The 20,880-nt window shown below is 42.7% G+C and overlaps 1 protein-coding gene across 2 annotated transcripts in view; it reads left to right on the top strand.

Annotated features, from left to right (window-relative positions):
* epb41l4a (erythrocyte membrane protein band 4.1 like 4A) overlaps positions 1 to 9,418 on the top strand; it is a 517,267-nt gene extending 507,849 nt beyond the window's left edge. For both annotated transcript variants that reach the window (XM_069892849.1, XM_069892845.1), the window contains one exon: positions 8,797 to 9,418. In XM_069892849.1, the coding sequence (XP_069748950.1) occupies positions 8,797 to 8,925 (129 nt within the window). In that variant the 3' untranslated portion in view covers positions 8,926 to 9,418. The remainder of the gene's footprint in view (positions 1 to 8,796) is intronic.
* Positions 9,419 to 20,880: the final 11,462 nt, after the last annotated feature.

The following is a 20,880-nucleotide window of genomic DNA, read 5'->3' as shown; positions in this document are numbered from 1 at the left end:
TTCTAGTCCTGTATATCCAACTAGTTTATGTCCTGCTGGAATATTTGACAGCCTCTTTCATTTTTCCACAACTGTGCTCATTTTCATATCACCTGCAAACTTTGTATTCAAGCCACTTTCATTTTTGTCCAAAACATTTACATATGTATTACAAACAACAATGACCGCAATATTGATCCCAGTGGAAAATCACTGGTTTCAGACATCTAGTCAGAATAATACTGCTCCACCACTAACTTCAGTCTTCCATGCCCAAACCAATTCTGAAACTAGCCCACCACATCACAGTGAATGCTGTATACCTTCATCTTTTGGATTAACCTACAATGAAGGACCTCATTGAATGCCACGTGGACAACATCCACTCCCTCCCCCCTCAGCAAATCAACATCGTCTCTTAAAAAAAAACAATTAACATAAGCATGTTGCATTTTTCCAAATACAGTATCTCATATCTTTTCTTTGGCTTGGCTTCGCGGACGAAGATTTATGGAGGGGGTAAAAAGTCCACGTCAGCTGCAGACTCGTTTGTGGCTGACAAGTCCGATGCGGGACAGGCAGACACGATTGCAGCGGTTGCAGGGGAAAATTGGTTGGTTGGGGATGGGTGTTGGGTTTTTCCTCCTTTGCCTTTTGTCAGTGAGGTAGGCTCTGCGGTCTTCTTCAAAGGAGGTTGCTGCCCGCCAAACTGTGAGGCGCCAAGATGCACGGTTTGAGGCGATAACAGCCCACTGGCGGTGGTCAATGTGGCAGGCACCAAGAGATTTCTTTAGGCAGTCCTTGTACCTTTTCTTTGGTGCACCTCTGTCACGGTGGCCAGTGAAGAGCTCGCCATATAACACGATCTTGGGAAGGCGATGGTCCTCCATTCTGGAGACGTGACCCATCCAGCGCAGCTGGATCTTCAGCAGCGTGGACTCGATGCTGTCGACCTCTGCCATCTCGAGTACTTCGACGTTAGGGATGTAAGCGCTCCAATGGATGTTGAGGATGGAGCGGAGACAACGCTGGTGGAAGCGTTCTAGGAGCCGTAGGTGGTGCCGGTAGAGGACCCATGATTCGGAGCCGAACAGGAGTGTGGGTATGACAACGGCTCTGTATACGCTTATCTTTGTGAGGTTTTTCAGTTGGTTGTTTTTCCAGACTCTTTTGTGTAGTCTTCCAAAGGCGCAATTTGCCTTCGTGAGTCTGTTGTCTATCTCATTGTCGATCCTTGCATCTGATGAAATGGTGCAGCCGAGATAGGTAAACTGGTTGACCGTTTTGAGTTTTGTGTGCCCGATGGAGATGTGGGGGGGCTGGTAATCATGGTGGGGAGCTGGCTGATGGAGGACCTCAGTTTTCTTCAGGCTGACTTCCAGGCCAAACATTTTGGCAGTTTCCGCAAAGCAGGACGTCAAGCGCTGAAGAGCTGGCTCTGAATGGGCAACTAAAGCGGCATCGTCTGCAAAGAGTAGTTCACGGACAAGTTTCTCTTGTGTCTTGGTGTGAGCTTGCAGGCGCCTCAGATTGAAGAGACTGCCATCCGTGTGGTACCGGATGTAAACAGCGTCTTCATTGTTGGGGTCTTTCATGGCTTGGTTCAGCATCATGCTGAAGAAGATTGAAAAGAGGGTTGGTGCCAGAACACAGCCTTGCTTCACGCCATTGTTAATGGAGAAGGGTTCAGAGAGCTCATTGCTGTATCTGACCCGACCTTGTTGGTTTTTCTACGAGGCTCTAAAGGCTGTGTACGGCCCCTCACCCCAAGTCCAAAGCCCGCTGCGCAGCTCAGACGGCAAAGTCCTCCTCAGCGACAAGATCTCCATCCTCAACCGATGGTCAGAACACTTCCAATCTCTTTTCAGTGCCAACCGCTCAGTCCAAGATTCCGCCCTGCTCCAGCTCCCTCAACAGCCCCTAAGGCTAGAGCTGGATGAGGTTCCCACCCTGGATGAGACATATAAGGCAATCGAACAACTGAAAAGTGGCAAAGCAGCAGGTATGGATGGAATCCCCCCAGAAGTCTGGAAGGCTGGCGGCAAAACTCTGCATGCCAAACTGCATGAGTTTTTCAAGCTTTGTTGGGACCAAGGTAAACTGCCTCAGGATCTTCGTGATGCCACCATCATCACCCTGTACAAAAACAAAGGCGAGAAATCAGACTGCTCAAACTACAGGGGAATCACGTTGCTCTCCATTGCAGGCAAAATCTTCGCTAGGATTCTACTAAATAGAATAATACCTAGTGTCGCCGAGAATATTCTCCCAGAATCACAGTGCGGCTTTCGCGCAAACAGAGGAACTACTGACATGGTCTTTGCCCTCAGACAGCTCCAAGAAAAATGCAGAGAACAAAACAAAGGACTCTACATCACCTTTGTTGACCTCACCAAAGCCTTCGACACCGTGAGCAGGAAAGGGCTTTGGCAAATACTAGAGCGCATCGGATGTCCCCCAAAGTTCCTCAACATGATTATCCAGTATCTCATATATCTCTGGATTAAATACCTTTTGCTATTTTTCTACCCATGTTCCACCAATAAAATTATTGGTAAAATTACCCTTTAGATGTTTGGAAAATGATTTATAGGAGTTTGCACGACAGTATTTTATTTAAGATTTATTTTTGTCTGGCCGTGTGTGTAGTAAAGGATCAGATAAATTAGAAAGGTTTGTGACAAACTGCATATTTTAAGTCAGGAATGTTGCTATCTCTTTTAAACTTCAAGTCAAGTCAATTTTATTGTCATCTGATTGCGCAAATACAACTCCGGTCCTCAGTGCAAAACACTCAGACACACAACCAGACATTACACACATACAGGCAAACCATAGATATGCAGGACAATTTTTCATATATACAAATAAATTAATATTGTTTCATGAATATTTTAGTGTGAGCAGTTCCTTTGGTCGTTCAGCGTTCTCACTGCCTAGAGCACACATGTCAAACTCTGGCCCGCGGGCCAAATTTGGCCCGCGATATAATTATATTTGGCCTGCAAGATCATATCAAAAATGTATTAGAGGTGGCCCACTGGCCGCCGCGCCAGTATAGTGCATGCACAGTAACCGCTGTGTCCCAGGGTGAGAGAGAGAGAGAAAAATCCTGGTCCTTGAAAAGTAGTGGTGGGTGGTTTTATAAACACGCTGTTGTGTCCCCCCGCCCAACCCCTCCCCACCGCAGCGCGGCCTGGCCGGTGTCAGGGGAAGCCAAGGCCACTTCCCAGTGCCCGGAAACCCAGTGGCACAGCGTTTCTTGGAGCTGCAGATGGAGTCAGGACGCCGGAGGGAAGATTGGGGCTCCCCGCCGGGCGATGGGGGCGCCGGCTGCCGGCCGCCCTGCGCCCTCCCACCGGACCAGCGGCGGGTGCCCGGAGTACACGTGGAGAGCGAGGCTGGTCGGGCAGGTAGGGTGGAACCCCCCGTCAATCTCGGGAGTGGCGTGGGCTGGATCGGGATTAGCCACGCTCACCTGCTCCTCCACCGCTGACCGGGATCCCAGTGCAGTCCTGAGCGCGGACACTGCCCTGGAAAGGTCCTGGGACACCAGCACGGAAAGAAGAGCAGGGTCCGTAGAACATTACAGATCAGAAACAGGCCCTTCGGCCCTTTGACTCTACCTCGTGAAAACCCAACACTGGAGAAACTCAGCGGGTTAAACCGTATCCTTTATACAGCAGAGAGGTACCTGACAATGTTTGGTCCTTGATCCCCCTCATCAATGTATGAGCGAAAAGTCTGTGGTTCTCGTAAAAACACCAGAAGGGAGAAACTCAGCAGGTCAAAGGGGGTCCGGGAGAAACTCAGCAGGTCAAAGGGGGATCTGGGAGAAACTCAGCAGGTCAAAGGGGGGTCCGAGAGAAACTCAGCAGGTCAAGGGGGAGGGGTCCGGGAGAAACTCAGCAGGTCAAGGGGGGTCTGGGAGAAACTCAGCAGGTCAAGGGAGGTCCGGGAGAAACTCAGCAGGTCAAGGGGGGTCCGGGAGAAACTCAGTAGGTCAAAGGGGGATCCGGGAGAAACTCAGCAGGTCAAAGGGGGGTCCGAGAGAAACTCAGCAGGTCAAGGGGGAGGGGTCCGGGAGAAACTCAGCAGGTCAAGGGGGGTCCGGGAGAAACTCAGCAGGTCAAGGGAGGTCCGGGAGAAACTCAGCAGGTCAAGGGGGGTCCGGGAGAAACTCAGCAGGTCAAGGGGGGTCCGGCAGAAACTCAGGGGGGGCCTGACCTCGCCAGGACCGTTGCCCACTCCCCCTCCCTGCCGCAGGCCGACCCGTGACTCACGGTGACGGGGCCGCTGATCCGCCGAGATGCCGTCCTGCAGCAAGAGCCGATGCCCTCGCACTGTCGTTGTCCAACCCGATCGCCCGCAAACCCCGCCCTCCCGCACACAGGCCTGAGTAAGGATTATGAACTTTAATCTCAGGATAAAACGATCTTCCAATAGTTTCATGTCACAGTGATAAATATATTCCTGGTTAAAAATGGTCCTGCACCTGGATACAAGCTCATTAGGCATAAAACTTGAAAAGTGTGTAAATCAAAGGATACCTGTACCAATGGAAAAAGGGCATGGCAAATAACCCTGCTAGAGTTCATGCCCACAATCAGTCACCCATTTGATTGTTTCAGGAATCATGTTATTCTCCCACATTCTCAATAGCCCTCAGATTTTACTATTCGACAGCACACTAGCAACATTTGACAAATCCTCTATAGAGAAATATTATTGATTGAATATTTTATTTCTCATTTGTTAATGCTTCTGGAAAGAGTTTATCCAAAACTATTATTAAACATTTATTTTAATAAGAAAAAGTTTAACATTACATATGTTGAAAGAAGAGAAAACATGCAGATGTTGTTGAAAATTTTCAATAAATATTTAGTTTGGCCCTCGACTTAGTCCAAGTTTTTAATTTTGGCCCTCTGTGAATTTGAGTTTGACACCCCTGGCCTAGAGGAAGAAGCTGTTCCTCAGCCTGGTGGTGCTGGCTCTGATCCTCCTATATCTCTTCCCAGATAGGAGCAGCTGAAAGATGCTGTGTGCAGGGTGGAAAGGGTCCTCAATGATTTTGTACATACTCTTCAGACAACAATCCTAGTAGATCACGCCAATAGTAGGGGGAGGGAGGGAGACTTCAATGATCCTCTCTGCACTCTTATGGTGTGGTGGATTGACTTCCGTTTGTCTGCAGCAATTATACTTACAGTCTTTGTACTGTTACGGAGTCCAGAGGAGCCCAAAAACCAGCAGCAATAGATATGCACCACAACACAGGGTCACTTCAACATAAGGAGTTTTTAATTATATTTGAACAAGAAAACAGAATTAAACTTTAACTTATTATTTAACCTATTTACTTAATCCCCCCCCTAATACTAAGCGCAGGTGTGTGTAATGTATATTTAAGATTAGAAAAGTTCTTTGGATGACAGTCCAATCTCACTGGTTGCAGGCAATTCTTGTACTGTGCGCAGAAGTTAGCATTCACAAAGTGCATGAGGCTTTGGTTTTTAACAGGCAGATGGTTACCACTCAGGAGGGTTCTTGCTGGTTTTCAGAGAGAGATTCTTTTTCCAGGACATCTGCAACTGATTCCTTCTCAATCAGTCTTGCCCCCCTTCAGGGTTCTTTCTTTCAGGTCACCTTTCAGCCCGCCAATCTTCTTTCACCAGGCAGCCTTCCAAAGTTTGCCAGCTTGTCCCTTTGGAACTGATTTCTGTGACTCCTTCTCTCTCACTCCCTCCCTCTCTGAGAGCAAAGCTGTTCCTCCAGCTTGCAAAGATGACATGTTCCCAGGTAAGCTGTATGTCAATACTTTGTTGCTTCTTGCAAAAAGCACTCTGCAAAAGTCCTGCAAAGATTCTGTGTTTTAGCAATTCCTCCCAAACCACCTCAAAATACCGTCACGATACGTAGTATTTCCATATGGATAAACTTTGCCACATTGCAACAATCTTGAAAAGTTATAGTGTAACTGACTTTCTTCATTTTTGAGAATGAAATAAATTTACCAATTTAACTGATTGAGCATCAGGAATATCTGAATAGCAAAAGAAGTGGGTGCCTTATTTAATATTTCTTCCACTACTTGCACAGTCTTGATGTTGCATAGTGAATACCACTGTGGCCTTGCTCATTCTCCCCTTGGAGTTGAAAGATTGTGGGCTCTAACCCCTCTCCAAGATCTAGACTGATGATTTACTGCAATGTAAAAGAATGTTTCATATTTAGGGTTGTAGCATTCCAAATGACACGAGGAATTCCATGGCATCAATTCAGAGAAGAGCAAGGATACTTTCCCCTATATCCTGAGCAATATTTCTTTCTTAACCAACTTCACATGGGACAGACTTGTCTAATTTTTATTGCCTTGTACTTTGTCATATCTAATTCATATTAAAATGCCATCTACAGGCGGTGTAGCTGAGTTTAGTTGAATGCCAACAAATTTCATATAAACTCACTTACCAACCTGGAGTACAATTTCCTGTGGTAGTGGATGCCAGTGAAAGAGGAGAAGTGATGGACACTGAAGTCTTTATTCGGGCATTCTGTGCTATTGATACTCTCAGTTTTCTTTCCAAGTGTGGTTCAACATGGACCACTGGTTCATCAGGTAAGCAGCTTTCTTCTGTGTAGTTGTGATGGGCGTCATGGGGTCTAGAGTTCAGGACTCTGAGGAACTGCTCTTGTATTTGTGGCCTCGCTGAAGCCTCTCTGTATGTTGATAATGGGTCAAAATATTACAAGCATTGTGCTAGGAAATTAAACATATTGTCTGGAATGTGAGTATAACGGTGCAGGCCAGTACTTAACAAGTCTGTAGATTAACTTTTTCAGTTAACTTTTCTTCAGTCCTAGCATTTGTGCCTGGGTTTCTGAAAAAAACTTCATAATGCTCAGAAATTCTAAATAATTCTCATTTCTCTAACTTTGGTTAAGGACTTCATTATTTCTCCAAATAGTCCAATGGCTCCAATTTCCCATTGTTGTAGCTAGGGAGTGGGGAGGTGCAAATGGATCTGGGTGTACTTGTTCACCGGTCACTGAAGGCTAGCATGCAGGTTCAGAAAGCTGTGAAGAAGGTAAATGGCATGTTGGCTTTCATAAAGAGGAGATTGGAGTATAGGAACAGAGACGCCTTTCTGCAGTTGTACAGGGCCCTGGTGAGACCCCACCTGGAGTATTGCGTCCAGTTCTGGTCTCCAATTTTGAGGAAGGACATACTAGCTATAGAGGGTGTGCAGCGCAGATTTACAAGGTTAGTTCCAGGGATGGCGGGGTTGACATATGCTGAAAGGCTAGAAAAACTGGACTTGTATCCAATGGAGTTTAGAAGGATGAGGGGGGACATGATTGAGGTATACAAAATTATCAGGGGGATAGACAGGGTGAAGTCGGATTACTTGTTCCCAATGATGGGGGAGACGAAGACTAGAGGGCATAGTTTAAGAATACAGGGTAGGCCCTTTAGGACGGAGATGAGAAAACATTTTTTTACCCAGAGAAGTGTGAATCTGTGGAATGCTCTGCAACAGAGGGTGGTAGAGGCAGATTCGCTGATTATGTTCAAAAGAAAGTTAGATAAGACTCTAGTGGGCAAAGGAGTTCAGGGTTATGGGGATAAGGCTGGAAAGGGGTACTGATGGTAGTGATCAGCCATGATCTGTAAAATGGCGGTGCTGGCTCAATGGGCTGAAGGGCCTACTCCAGCTCCTATTGTCTATTGTCTATTGCTGAGATATCATTCAGTTTGAGTTAGGTAAACAATGATTGATTCACACTTCAGTTAATAATTCCATTTATAAAAAGCACACATTTTGTCAATAAGAAGTTGTAAGTTTAAATATAAGGAACATGTTTATGATTTAATTCAATGCAGTGATTGAAAACTTACTAACATATCTTTGTTGCTATTGCCTTTTCCCCTTCCTTTTGCAAAAAGTAATAGAGATTAATGAAGAGTGGGTACTGTGAATTGAGAATTCATAAATAAGATTATGAAATACAATAGTAAAATGCCAACTATACTTATTTTACTCATCTTCAAATGTTTTACCTGTAATTTTGGAAATAGAATTTATTTTAAGATGTAGTATGCATCTTTTCATATCAAAAAGACTGACTATAATTATTATCTCACTTATAAACAATGTGGCTACTTTTCAAAGGTTCCTTTTATTATTGTGTAATAATACATTAAAAATGGAATAAACATAATATATTTCAACATTTTTCTGCTGTAAGCAAAACAAAAGGTTGTCATGAGCATTGCCCAGCGCCCCTAACAATCTGAGAAAGAGAATCCCTTCAGAGATACTGCGTGTCCCGTGGATTTACCCACAGCACTCCCACAGCCTCTGCAGCCACACAAACTCCAGTTCAAGCCATCAGCAACCCGAACTCCAGATCCAAACCTCCAATACAATCAGGAAGCTTTCAGGAGCCCTTCCTGCCATCAGCACCCTCTCAAATCCCAGTTCTGATACCTGGTTCCCATGATCCAATCTCCAGCAGCCCACAGCCTCTGAAAGTCCTTCAACCATAAGTCGCCAACCACGTGCAGCCCGTGTAGGTCCTTCAGTCGCTGAATGCCTCGCTGGTCCACTGTCATGGTCACCGTCCTGTTGGGTTGTCTCCTATGCTTCTCCTTCTCAACACTTAGTATTCTTCCTATTTCTGCTGCCCTGTGCCAGTCTGCTGTTCATTTTAATTTCCTTTTTTTTCTTTATATTCTTTTTAGTATTAAAAATTGCATTTTAGTAAGTAAATGAGTATAACATATATTGTTTTTAATTCTGCTGTTATCAGAAGCGAAATAAATTGGAAGGAAATACAACAGAGAGAAAGGCACCAACTTCAAGTGATAACTGGGATTCAAAATACAATGTTAAAACTTCTAGAACTATACAGACATCAAGGATAAAGAATGAAAGCTGATTATCTTTAAACTGTCAATTGAAGAATCTGTTGCCCATGCAGTGATGTACAGAGGACTCCACAATATCATTGCCTTGAGAGAACATTTGTTTTGAAACCAGTTTATTATAATGCATCCTACTTCTGGATTTTATACTAATCTCAAATATATTTACAATGGACCAAGTTCCTCTTTTATTAAAATATATTTTCTAAAAACATCTAAAGAAGATTTTTCTATACTTTATACTGAAATATTCATTACTGACCATCCATACACGAGCAAATGTAAAGCATACAGATTTATTTAACACTGGAATGTTTAACTATGGCATTTATTGGTCTCATGACATTACTCTCATTACTCTCATTTGGATGCATCAGGTAAAACTTGTATTTTCCCTTCTAAATGAATAGCTTGTGCAGTATTTGTATGTCTGAATACATCTTATGAGTATTATTTGTTTAGCGCTTCAGTTCACAAGACATTTTTCTTAGATGTTTTGCATTCCATTCCCTAGTGTACTGTTAATAAATAAATAATAGCTTTTGTGTGACATCCTTCTTATATTGACTGAAAATAAACTGAACACACTTTCTGCTTTACCAAAATAAAAATTTGGTAAGTTGAATATTCGTTACAAATCAACTCCTGATGAGAGAAAAACATAATAAATGAGTACGAGATGATGATAATCTTTGAAAGCCTATGGCGAATTATTCAGAAAATTCATGTGCATTGAATGGAAATTGAATATTGAATGCAAATTTAATGAAATTAAAATATACTTGTTAAAATATAACATCCACAGAATTAGATTAGGGAACCATTGTGCCTGTTTTTATGTGTCAATTGCACATGAGACATTTTCGACACATTTTATTTTGATACCTATTCCCAGTGCAAGTCCAAGCCATTGGAAATGGGGCCAGAGCATTCTTTCTCGATTTGTGAGTCATGTACTTTATGTAGTGGTGACATCATCAATATGGCATTTCTGAGTTATTAACTGGATTTGGATCAAAAGGTGTCTAATTTAGTGTTTGCTTGCAGTTACACAAGGATTATATCATTCAGAAAATCTAGAACAATATGAAAATTAAAGTATCCCATCCCCTCTGTTGTATTGATTTTAATTTCACCAATTCCCAGACAAGTCTGTTGCCATAATAATCAAAGTGACAGCAGTAGCTATTCTCGATTTGCACCTCTTCCAATGACCGACCCCCCCCCCCCACCCCCCATCCCCTCCATGCATACACTTCCCTTCCTCCTGCTCTGTTTATCCACTTCCTCTCTGGTTTCCATCTTCAACCACACCCACTTGATTTCTATCAGACAGAATTTCTGAGCTGCATGTGAACATGTCATTGATCTCAAATAGAAATCTGGTCTTCATGCTTTTAATGATAACAATACTTTTAAACTGTAAGTTTCCCAATTTAGGAACATTTTTGATGATACCTAATTTGATATTTGTACCAAGTGTGAAGCCATTTAGTGGACCCAAAAATGGGAGAAAGCTCAGACAATGTGGATGTAAATCAGAAGATTTTCTTTCAGTGTGAGTATACAACATTTCAGTCAGCAGATCACTTTCTACATGTTCATTATTTTGGTTGTCAGAATATCTATCTAAATACACTAGTTCGGTCCCAATTGAAATTAAGGGGTTTATTTAATTAAAGTTTGTTGACAGTGAAAGGAAGAAAATGCATTTGCTTAAGAATTCCTATATTGGTTCAGAATAAAACAGAACCCGTGAATATAAAAGATGGCTGCTATCCTATTTCTAACATGTTTCCCCTTGCGAGGGAAACAAAAACTAGAGAACTTAAATATCAGATGGTCACTGTAAAATCATAAAAAGTACTCTGGAAAAATTTATTAATCAAAAATAATTAAGATGAATAAATGTGAATTAATAACAGTTGGAATAGTAATTTGTGCGATGCTCTTTCAGTGCCAGACACCCAGGTTAGAATCCGATGCTGTCTGTACAGAGTTTGTGCATTCTCCCCATGTCTGCAATTAGGCAACATAAATTTAAATGGCTGGAGTCAGCTGTTGTAAATAAAAAAACATATTAAAGTTGCTATTTAAATCACTTGATGGGAAGCAGGATATGCACATGAGGGAGAAAGCAATAGAAGGTTTTAGTGACGTATATACAGGTAATTGGACAGAACAGGAGGAGCATATCTACTCACGTGGATCACTTCAACTGAATAATCTTTTTGTACGGTACATTTTACATCAATAAAATGAAAGTTTGGGAAATGAGTATTAAAACTATTATTTTAATGAAATCCACATTGCAATAATAATCCTTTTTGCTTTATATGAAGAATTGGTGGCCCTTTGGGACATGCCTCTAGCAGGATTCAAAACCATGGAAAGAAGTATCCATGGAAAATTGAAGCCCTTTGAGAGTGTAAATCTTCTTCATTCCTGCAGTGCAACAGAGAGAAATATTTTTCTCTATGTCTTTAATACTTTGTGTATACTATAATTTCATTTGTGATTAATTGATGTATACAAAAAAAATCCCATTTTTTGAATTCTTATGAGGTGTGTGTGTGTGTGTGTGTTAAAAATACACACACACACACACACACACACACACACACACACACACACACACACACACACACACACACACACACACACACACACACACACACACACACACACACACACACACACACACATATAGAGGTACAGCATTTGAAATTTCTTCCATGCTAAATGAAAAACATGATATAGTTACAGATGCTAAAAAAAAATCATGTATTTTATGTCTTTGAAACAAAATCAAATCCATGCATTAGAACTAAACCATGCTGGAAAATATTTCCTGGCACCAATCCATGACTTCATTTACCTCAGCTGAACTGGAAGACCGTGCCAGGAACATGAACAATGTAACTGTAACCAAGGAAAGGACATGTACAATTATAGTAAATACAAAAGGGTCATCAGGCTCAACCACTTCCTTCCTTTGGTTAAGGGCTCCTCCCAAAATTACGATACTGGAGACATTCTTTTCAAAATTGTGTGACTTGTGATTCTCAATTGTGATTAGTTTCTCTTGGCAATTCCAATTTTGATTTTCACAACATTTATAATCATGATTAACTATATTTTGAGCACTGACCATTTTTATAGTCTTTATCTAATGAAAACCTTTTGTCTCCATCAACTGAAGGGTTGTCATTTTTGGCTATTCTCAGATATTATTAGGTACACAATCCTTTATCTGCAACCCTTGGGGGATAGTATGTTCCGAATTTCAGATTTTTCCGGATTTTAGAACAAAAGCCAGCTGCCCCAGATTTAAGCCCACCCGAATTGTGCTGCCGTATCCACCCCCTTCCAGTCACGGTGGCATCTCTCTCCCCTCTTACCCACCTGAGTTGTGCTGCCATCTCTCTCTCTCTCTCTCTCTCTCTCTCCCCCCCTCCACTGTACCAACACCAGGAAAAAATGCCAGATTTTGGAGCTTTCCAGACTTTAGATGTCCGGATAAAGGATTGTGTACCTGTATTAATAATAACATGATTTGGTAAATATAAAATGTCACTTGTTTCTCCTAAGACGTGGACAGATCTGCCAAGGGTTTTAGTTTTTTATTTAATATTTCTAACATCTGTAATCTTATGCCCTCTTACTGACTTCTCTCAGAAATTCATCATCCCTATGCACCTACAGTATGATGAGGTGCCATCAGGATTATAACTTAGTGCACCTCACATAGGAATTGGACCACACAATGAATGTGAAATAATTGAACATTCTTCATCTCCGTTCCTGTACCATCACCCCAATTTCAATAATTGAACAATAGCACTTACATATGTGCATATTTGAAGCCGAGCTCCCAGTCAATATTGACTTCTTTACAAAATCTATGGGAAAAGGAGCCATGCATTAAATATCAGGAGGGCAAAAGACCTTCACAACTTGCTCCTGCTACATTATACAACTCCACCACATTAAAGAAAACAAGAAGATTGTGGAAAATTTTCCATATCTCAGAAGCCAGCTCTAACCTAATAGAGACATAATAGATGAAATTCACCACTGCCTCCTGTATCCTATGCAGCCTTTGATAAAGTGGAAAGGATCTTCAAAATCCAAACCTCCAATGCAGTGTCAAGCTCAGTCTAAGCAGCAGTGCTCCCTACTCCTCTATATTTCTCAGACATTCTAAAATATGCAACTATGAGCTATGGGAAGACACCATCTGCACTGTTTCTGCAAAGTCCTTGGTGATGTCCATCAGTTCTGCTGGCCACATCACCCACTTGTCTGACATAAGACTGTTGAAATAATTAGTCTATTACCTATTCTCCTCATTAATGCAACCTTAAGAAGTGTTTGAAAGGCTGGTGATGAAGTATATCAGCTCCTGTCTGAGCGGTGACATGGATCCATTCCAGCTCGCCTATTGTAGTAATAGGTCCACAGTGGATGCCATCTCACTGGCTCGACACAAAGCCCTGGAGCACCTGGACAGCAAAGATCCATACATCAGGATGCTCTTTATTGACTATAGTTTGGCATTTAACACCATCATCCCCTCAAAACTGATCAGCAAATTCCAAGTTTAATTACACCCCACTGTGTAATTGGATCATGGATTTCCTCACCTCTAGACCACAATCAGTGAAGATTGTTAAGAACTTCTCCACAATCTCTATCAGTTCTGGAGCACCACAGGGCTGTGTTCTTAGCCCCCTGCACTACTCACTTTACACCTGCGACTGTGCAGCTTAGTATGACAGCATTTTCTACAAATTTGTCGACAATACTGTGGCAGTGGGTTGTATAAAGGAAGGGGATGAGTCAACATACAGAATGGAGATTGAAAACTTGGCTGAATGATGCAACAACAACCTTGCACTCAAATGTCACCAAAACTAAGGAGCTGATTGTTAATTTCAGGAAAGGAAACCCAGAGGTAAACAATCCAGTGATCACTGGAGCATCAGAGATGGAGAGGTGAGCAAATTTAAGTTCTTGGAAGTCACTATCTCAGATGATCTTTCCTGGATCCAACACACCAATGAAATCATGAAGAAAACATGTCAGCACCTCTACTTCCTCAGGAGTTTGTGGAGGTTTGGTATGACATCAGAAACCCTGGCAAATTTCTACAGAGGTGTGGTGGAAAGTGTGCTGACTGGCTGCATGGGGACACCAATACCCCGAGTGTAAACCCCTCCAAAATGTAGTGGGCACAGCCCAGAACATTACAGGCAAAACCCTCCCCACTATTGAGAACACTGCCATTGGAGGGCAGCAGCAATCATCAAAGACCCCCACACCCAGCACATGCTCTGTTCTCACTGCTACCATCAGGTAAGAGGTATAGATGCCACAAGATTCGCACCACCAGGTTCAGGACCAGCTGCTCCCCCTCCACCATCAGACTCCTCAACAACAAACTCAATCAGAGATTCATTTAAGGACTCTTGTGCACTTTATTTACTTTCTTTTGTTCTTCTGTATTTGTTATCTGTTTACAATTCTTTTATCTGGTGGGTAAGTTGATGAGAAGTGTTCTGAAGGATGGTATTTACAAATATTTGGAGGTACAGGGATTGATAGGGAGTAATCAGCATGGTTTTGCCAGGGGTAGATCATGCTTGACAAACCTGATTGAGTTTTTCGAGGGGGTTACAAAAAAGGTTGATGAAGGGAAAGCTGTGGATGTTGTCTATTTAGACTTTACTAAAGCTTTTGACAAAGTTGCCCACAGGAGGTTAGGAAAAAAGGTGGAGGCATTAGGTATAAATAAGGAGGTAGTGAAATGGATTCAGCAATGGTTGGATGGGAGGTGTCAGAGAGTAGTGGTAGAAAATTGTTTGTCCAATTGGAGGCTGGTGACTAGTGGAGTTCCTCAGGGATCGGTTCTGGGTCCACTATTGTTTGTTATATATATTAATGATCTGGAAGTAGGGGTGGAGAATTGGATAAGCAAGTTTGCGGATGATACAAAGATTGGTGGTGTTGTGGACAGTGAGGAAGATTACCGTAGATTAAAAAGTGATTTAGGAAGGATGGAGGTCTGGGCTGAGAAATAGCTGATGGAATTTAATACAGATAAGTGCGAGGTGTTACATTTTGGAAAGGCAAATCTAAATAGGTCATATGCATTAAATGGTAGGCTATTGAGATGTGCAGAGCAACAAAGGGATTTAGGAGTTGTGGTAAATAGTACCCTCAAGGCTGATACTCAGGTAGATGGTGTGGTGAAGAAGGCATTTGGAATGTTGGCCTTCATAAATCGGAGTATTGAATTCAAGAGTAGGGAGGTTATGATGAAATTGTACAAGGCATTGGTGAGGCCAAATTTGGAGTACTGTGTACAGTTTTGGTCACCAAATTATAGGAAAGATATAAACAAAATAGAGAGAGTGCAGAGAAGGTTCACGAGAATGTTGACAGGATTTCAAGGTTTGAGTTACAGGGAAAGGTTGTGCAGACTAGGGCTTTTTTCTCTGGAGCGTAGAAGATTGAGGGGGGACTTGATAGAGGTGTTTAAGATTTTAAAAGGGACAGACAGAGTAAATGTGGATAGGCTTTTTCAATTAAGAGTGGGGAGATTCAAACTAGAGGGCATGGTTTAAGATTGAAGGGGGAAAATTATAAGGGGAACATGAGGGGAAATTTCTTTACACAGAGGGTGGTGGGGATGTGGAATGAGCTTCCGCCAGACGTGGTTGAGGTGGGATCATTGGTTACATTTAAGGATAGACTGGATAGTTACATGGAGAGGAGAGGACTGGAGGGGTATGGACCGGGTGCTGGTCATTGGGACTAGGAGGGTGGGGATTTGTTACGGCATGGACTAGTATGGCCGAACTGGCCTGTTCTGTGCTGTAAGTGGTTATATGGTTTTATGGTTATTTGTTTACATGTTTACGCTGTGTGCAGTTTATTTTGTGCACTACCAATTAGTGGTAATTCTGCAGCGCCCACAGGAAAAAAAGAATCTCAGGGTTGTATGTGATGTCATGTATGTACTCTGACAATAAATCTGAATGTGAAATCTACTCTCCTTCTCCCATCCCCACCTCCCCCCCCCCCACCATCCCCATGTCCATCTGTGGATCCCAATTGGAACCCTTAAGCCACTTCAGAACACATTGAAGTGGAGTGGAAGTCGGTGATCCTTCTACTCCTGAGGGACTGTAAAAAAAATATGGAGGTAAATGCATACTGCTTCAAATTAATAAGCTCTCATTGAAAGCATTTGGTAGTAAATTCCATTAATATTTAAGGTCTTTAATTTATAGTGCAAACTACCTATCATCTCTTTTCCGAACTGGATGCCTTGTCTTTAAGCCACACTTTCTAATTGTTTTCCCATCTGTAGATGAGAATTTATTTCTCTGCCTGTCTCCTTCCTTGATCCATGCCGAAGCTGAAATGATCTTAGAATTTTACAGTAAGAGATTCAATTATTTTGCCAGTACAATGCTATTGTACCGCCAGGGACTCTGGTTGGAATCTAGTGTTGTTTGGAAGAATGTGGTTCTCCCTCTGACCTGTGTGGGCTTTCTAAGATCCACCCAAAGGAATATCTAGTTCTTTATTCTTTCCATAATTGTATAAAAATTAATATGTTTTATTTTTACTTTTTATCTCAGTAGAATAAGAAAGAACCTTGTATTGCATGCGAATTTGAGATTTTTATTCATCAAAAATTGGTCTTGGTTAGTATGTTGAGCAAGATTTCAGAATCACATAAAACGTGAATTATACAAATTTAATCTGTTTAGAACTAAAAGATATTTACTCATTTGGCTATTTTCAAATGGATGTTCCTGAATATATTATAGTATTGGACAAGGGGAGGAGAGAGTAGCACATTTGAACCACATAGATATGACAAAAAGGGGCTGTGGACATGAGGGAAGAAATGAGAGGAAAGGTTGGATATGAATGTACCATAAATGATCACCACCACCCTTCATCCTCTTTCCTCTAGTTTACTGAATCCTTCAGTACAGTAGAGCACGTCTCTAGCCTGCTGTTGCAATGGGTGATTGTCGTGCACAATGTTCTGTGAGAAAGAAGAAAATTAGTGAGTATAATATTACCTGCCAGTGTTGAAGTTAAAAATAATTCCAAGATATGAGAAGCAATGTGGGTTTGTTGAAATAGTATTGTGTGTTTCAGTTGTTCAATTGCCTTTCAGTTGTTCAAGAGATATATAAGGCAATTGAACAACTGAAAAGTGGCAAAGCAGCAGGTATGGATGGAATCCCCCCCCAGAGGTCTGGAAGGCTGGCGGCAAAGCTCTGCATACCAAACTGCATGAGTTTTTCATGCTCTGCTGGGTCCAAAGAAAGCTGCCTCAGGACCTTCGTGATGCCATCATCATCACCCTGTACAAAAACAAAGGCGAGAAATCAGGCTGCTCAAACTACAGGGGAATCACGCTGCTCTCCATTGCGGGCAAAATCTTGCTAGGATTATCCTTAATAGACTAATACCTAGTGTCGCCGAAAATGTCCTCCCAGAATCACAGTGTGGCTTTTGCGCAAACGGAGGAACTACTGACATGGTCTTTGCCCTCAGACAGCTCCAAGAAAAGTGCAGAGAACAAAACAAAGGACTCTACATAACCTTTGTTGACCTCACGAAAGCCTTTGACACATGAGCAGGAAAGGCCTTTGGCAAATACTAGAGCGCCTCGGATGCCCCCCCAAGTTCCTCAACATGGTTATCCAACTGCATGAAAACCAACAAGGTCAGGTCAGATACAGCAATGAGCTATCCGAATCCTTCTCCATTGACAACGGCGTGAAGCAAGGCTGCGTCCTCGCACCAACCCTCTTCTTCAGCATGATGCTGAAACAAGCCATGAAAGACCTCAACAATGAAGACGCTGTTTACATCCAGTACCGCACGTATGGTAGTCTCTTCAATCTGAGGTGCCTGCAAGCTCACACCAAGACACAAGAGCAACTTGTCCGTGAACTACTCTTTGCAGACGATGCCGCTTTAGTTGCCCATTCAGAGCCAGCTCTCCAGCGCATGATGACCTGTTTTGCAGAAACTGCCAAAATGTTTGGCCTGGAAGTCAGCCTGAAGAAAACTGAGGTCCTCCATCAGCCAGCTCCCCACCATGACCACCAGCCCCCCCACATCTCCATCGGGCACACAGAACTCAAAACGGTCAACCAGTTTACCTACCTCAGCTGCACCATTTCATCTGATGCAAGGATCGACAACGAAATAGACAACAGACTCGCAAAGGCAAATAGCGCCTTTGGAAGACTACACAAAAGAGTCTGGAAAAATAACCACCTGAAGAAACACACAAAGATCAGCGTGTACAGAGCCATTGTCATACCCACGCTCCTGTTCGGCTCCGAATCATGGGTCCTCTACCGGCATCACCTACGGCTCCTAGAACGCTTCCATCAGCGCTGTCTCTGCTCCATCCTCAACATTCATTGGAATGACTTCATCACCAACATCGAAGTACTTGAGCTGGCAGAGTCCGCAAGCATTGAATCCATGCTGCTGAAGACCCAACTGCGCTGGGTGTGTCACGTCTCCAGAATGGAGGACCATCGCCTTCCCAAGATCGTGTTATATGGCGAGCTCTCCACCGGCCACCGAGACAGAGGTGCACCAAAGAAGAGGTACAAGGACTGCTTAAAGAAATCTCTTGGTGCCTGCCACATTGACTCCCACCAGTGGGCTGATATCGCCTCCAACCGTGCATCTTGGCGGCTCACAGTTCGGCGGGCAACAACCTCCTTTGAAGAAGACCGCAGAGCCCACCTCACTGACAAAAGACAAAGGAGGAAAAACCCAACACCCAACCCCAACCAACCAATTTTCCCTTGCAACCGCTGCTACCGTGTCTGCCTGTCCCGCATCGGACTTGTCAGCCACAAACGAGCCTGCAGCAGACGTGGACATAACCCTCCATAAATCTTCGTCCACGAAGCCAAGCCAAAGATTGTGTGTTTAAGAAGGGATGTAGGCAGAAGACTGGAAATTATCGGCGAATTAGCTTGACGTCTGTAGTTGGAAAAATGCTTGAATCCGTCATTAAAGATGAAATAGTGAAACTTTGGAACGTAAGGGTTCAATCAGGCAGACGCAGCATGGTTTTAGAAAGGGAAGATCTTGTTTGACATACTTGTTAGGATTCTTTGAGGATATAATGGGTGCGGTGGATAGAGGGGAACAGGTTGATGTTGCATATTTGGATTTCCAGAAAGCATTTGATAAGGTGCCGCACAAGAGACTTATCAGTAAGTTACAGGAAAGTGGAGTCCGGGGAAGTATATTGACCTGGATTGAAAATTGGTTGTCTGACAGGAGGCAGAGAGTAGGGATAAGTGGGAGTTTTTCAGGTTGGCAGAGAGTGGTAAGTGGGGTGCCGCAGGAGTCGGTGCTAGGCCCACAACTGTTCATCATTTACATTGATGACTTGGAGGAGGGGACAAAATGTGGTGTAGCCAAGTTTGCGGATGACACCAAATTGAGTGGAAGAGCAAATTGTAATGAGGATGTGGAGAGTCTGCAGAGGGATATAGCTAAGCTGGATGAGTGGGCAAAGGTCTGGCAGATGGAGTACAATGTTAGTAAGTGTAAGTGTTTGGCAAGACAAATAAAAGAGCTGAATATTATTTAAAGGGTGAAAAACTACAGCATGCTGTTGTGCAGAGGTACTTGGGAGTGCTTGTGCATGAATCGCAAAAAGTTAGGTTGCAGGTGCAGCAGGTTATTAAGAAGGCAAATGGAATGTTGGCCTTCATTGCTAGAGGAATTGAATTCAGGAGTAGAGAGGTAATGTTGCAACTGTATAAGGTACTGGTGAGACCGCACCTGGAGTACTGTGTCCAGTTCTGGTCTCCATATTTGAGGAAGGATATACTGGCTTTGGAGACGGACCAGAGGACGTTTACTAGGTTGATTCCTGCAATGAAGGGGTTGACTTATGATGAAAGATTAAATCGTCTAGGATTGTATTCGCTCGAGTTCAGAAGAATGAGAGGAGATCTTATAGAAACATATAGGATTATGAAGGCTATGGATAGGATAGATGTAGGAAGGTTTTTTGAGCTGGCCGCAGAAACTAAAATGAGAGGACACAGTCTCAAGATTCGGGGGAGTAGATTTAGGACAGAGATGAGGAAAAATAGTTTTTCCCAGAGAATAGTGAATGTTTGGAATTCTCTATCCAGGGAAGTGGTTGAGGCTGCTTCATTAAACATATTTAAAATACGGTTAGATAAATTTTTACATGATAGAAGAATTAGGGGATATGGGGAGAAGGCAGGTAGGTGGTGTTAGGCCATAAATTAGATCAGCCATGATCGTATTGAATGGCGGAGCAGGCTCGATAGGCCATTTTTGGCCTACTCCTGTTCCTACTTCCTATGTTCCTATGTTCCTATGTTCCTATGTGTTAGTGCTAGGATCAGAATTTATTGTCATGAACAGGTGTCAAAAATTCATTGGTTTGTGGGCAGTGTTATTGTGCATTACAGACACAAAAATTATTTTTTAACAATAAATGTATTAGTGCGAAAGAAGAGAAAAAGGAGGTAATATCTATGGTTCATTGTCCATTCAGACATCTTATGGTGGAGGAGATGAAGCTGTTTTTGGACCATTAGGTGTCCATCTTCAGGCTCCTGGACCTCTTTCCTGCTGGTAGCAGTGAGAAGAGGGCATGGTCTGGTTGGTGAGCCTGCTTGATGATAAGCCTGCTTTCTTGAGGCACCGCCTCTTGTATATGTCCTTAATGCAGTGAAGACTAATGCCCATGATGGTGCTGGCTGAGTTCACAATCTTTCTTTTTCAATATTTTTATTAACATTCAAATTTCTATTAACATTCAAATTTCACACCCAGAGTACATATGTTAAAATTCATAAAGATACATTACACTTAAATCATATCATTTCATCCAAGGTAGTTGTGGTGCACTGAGC

The sequence above is a fragment of the Narcine bancroftii genome, chromosome 1 (genome assembly GCF_036971445.1).
Source record: "Narcine bancroftii isolate sNarBan1 chromosome 1, sNarBan1.hap1, whole genome shotgun sequence".
In the NCBI taxonomy this organism is placed as follows: Eukaryota; Metazoa; Chordata; class Chondrichthyes; order Torpediniformes; family Narcinidae; genus Narcine; species Narcine bancroftii.
This window is presented reverse-complemented; position numbering and strand designations above follow the sequence as displayed.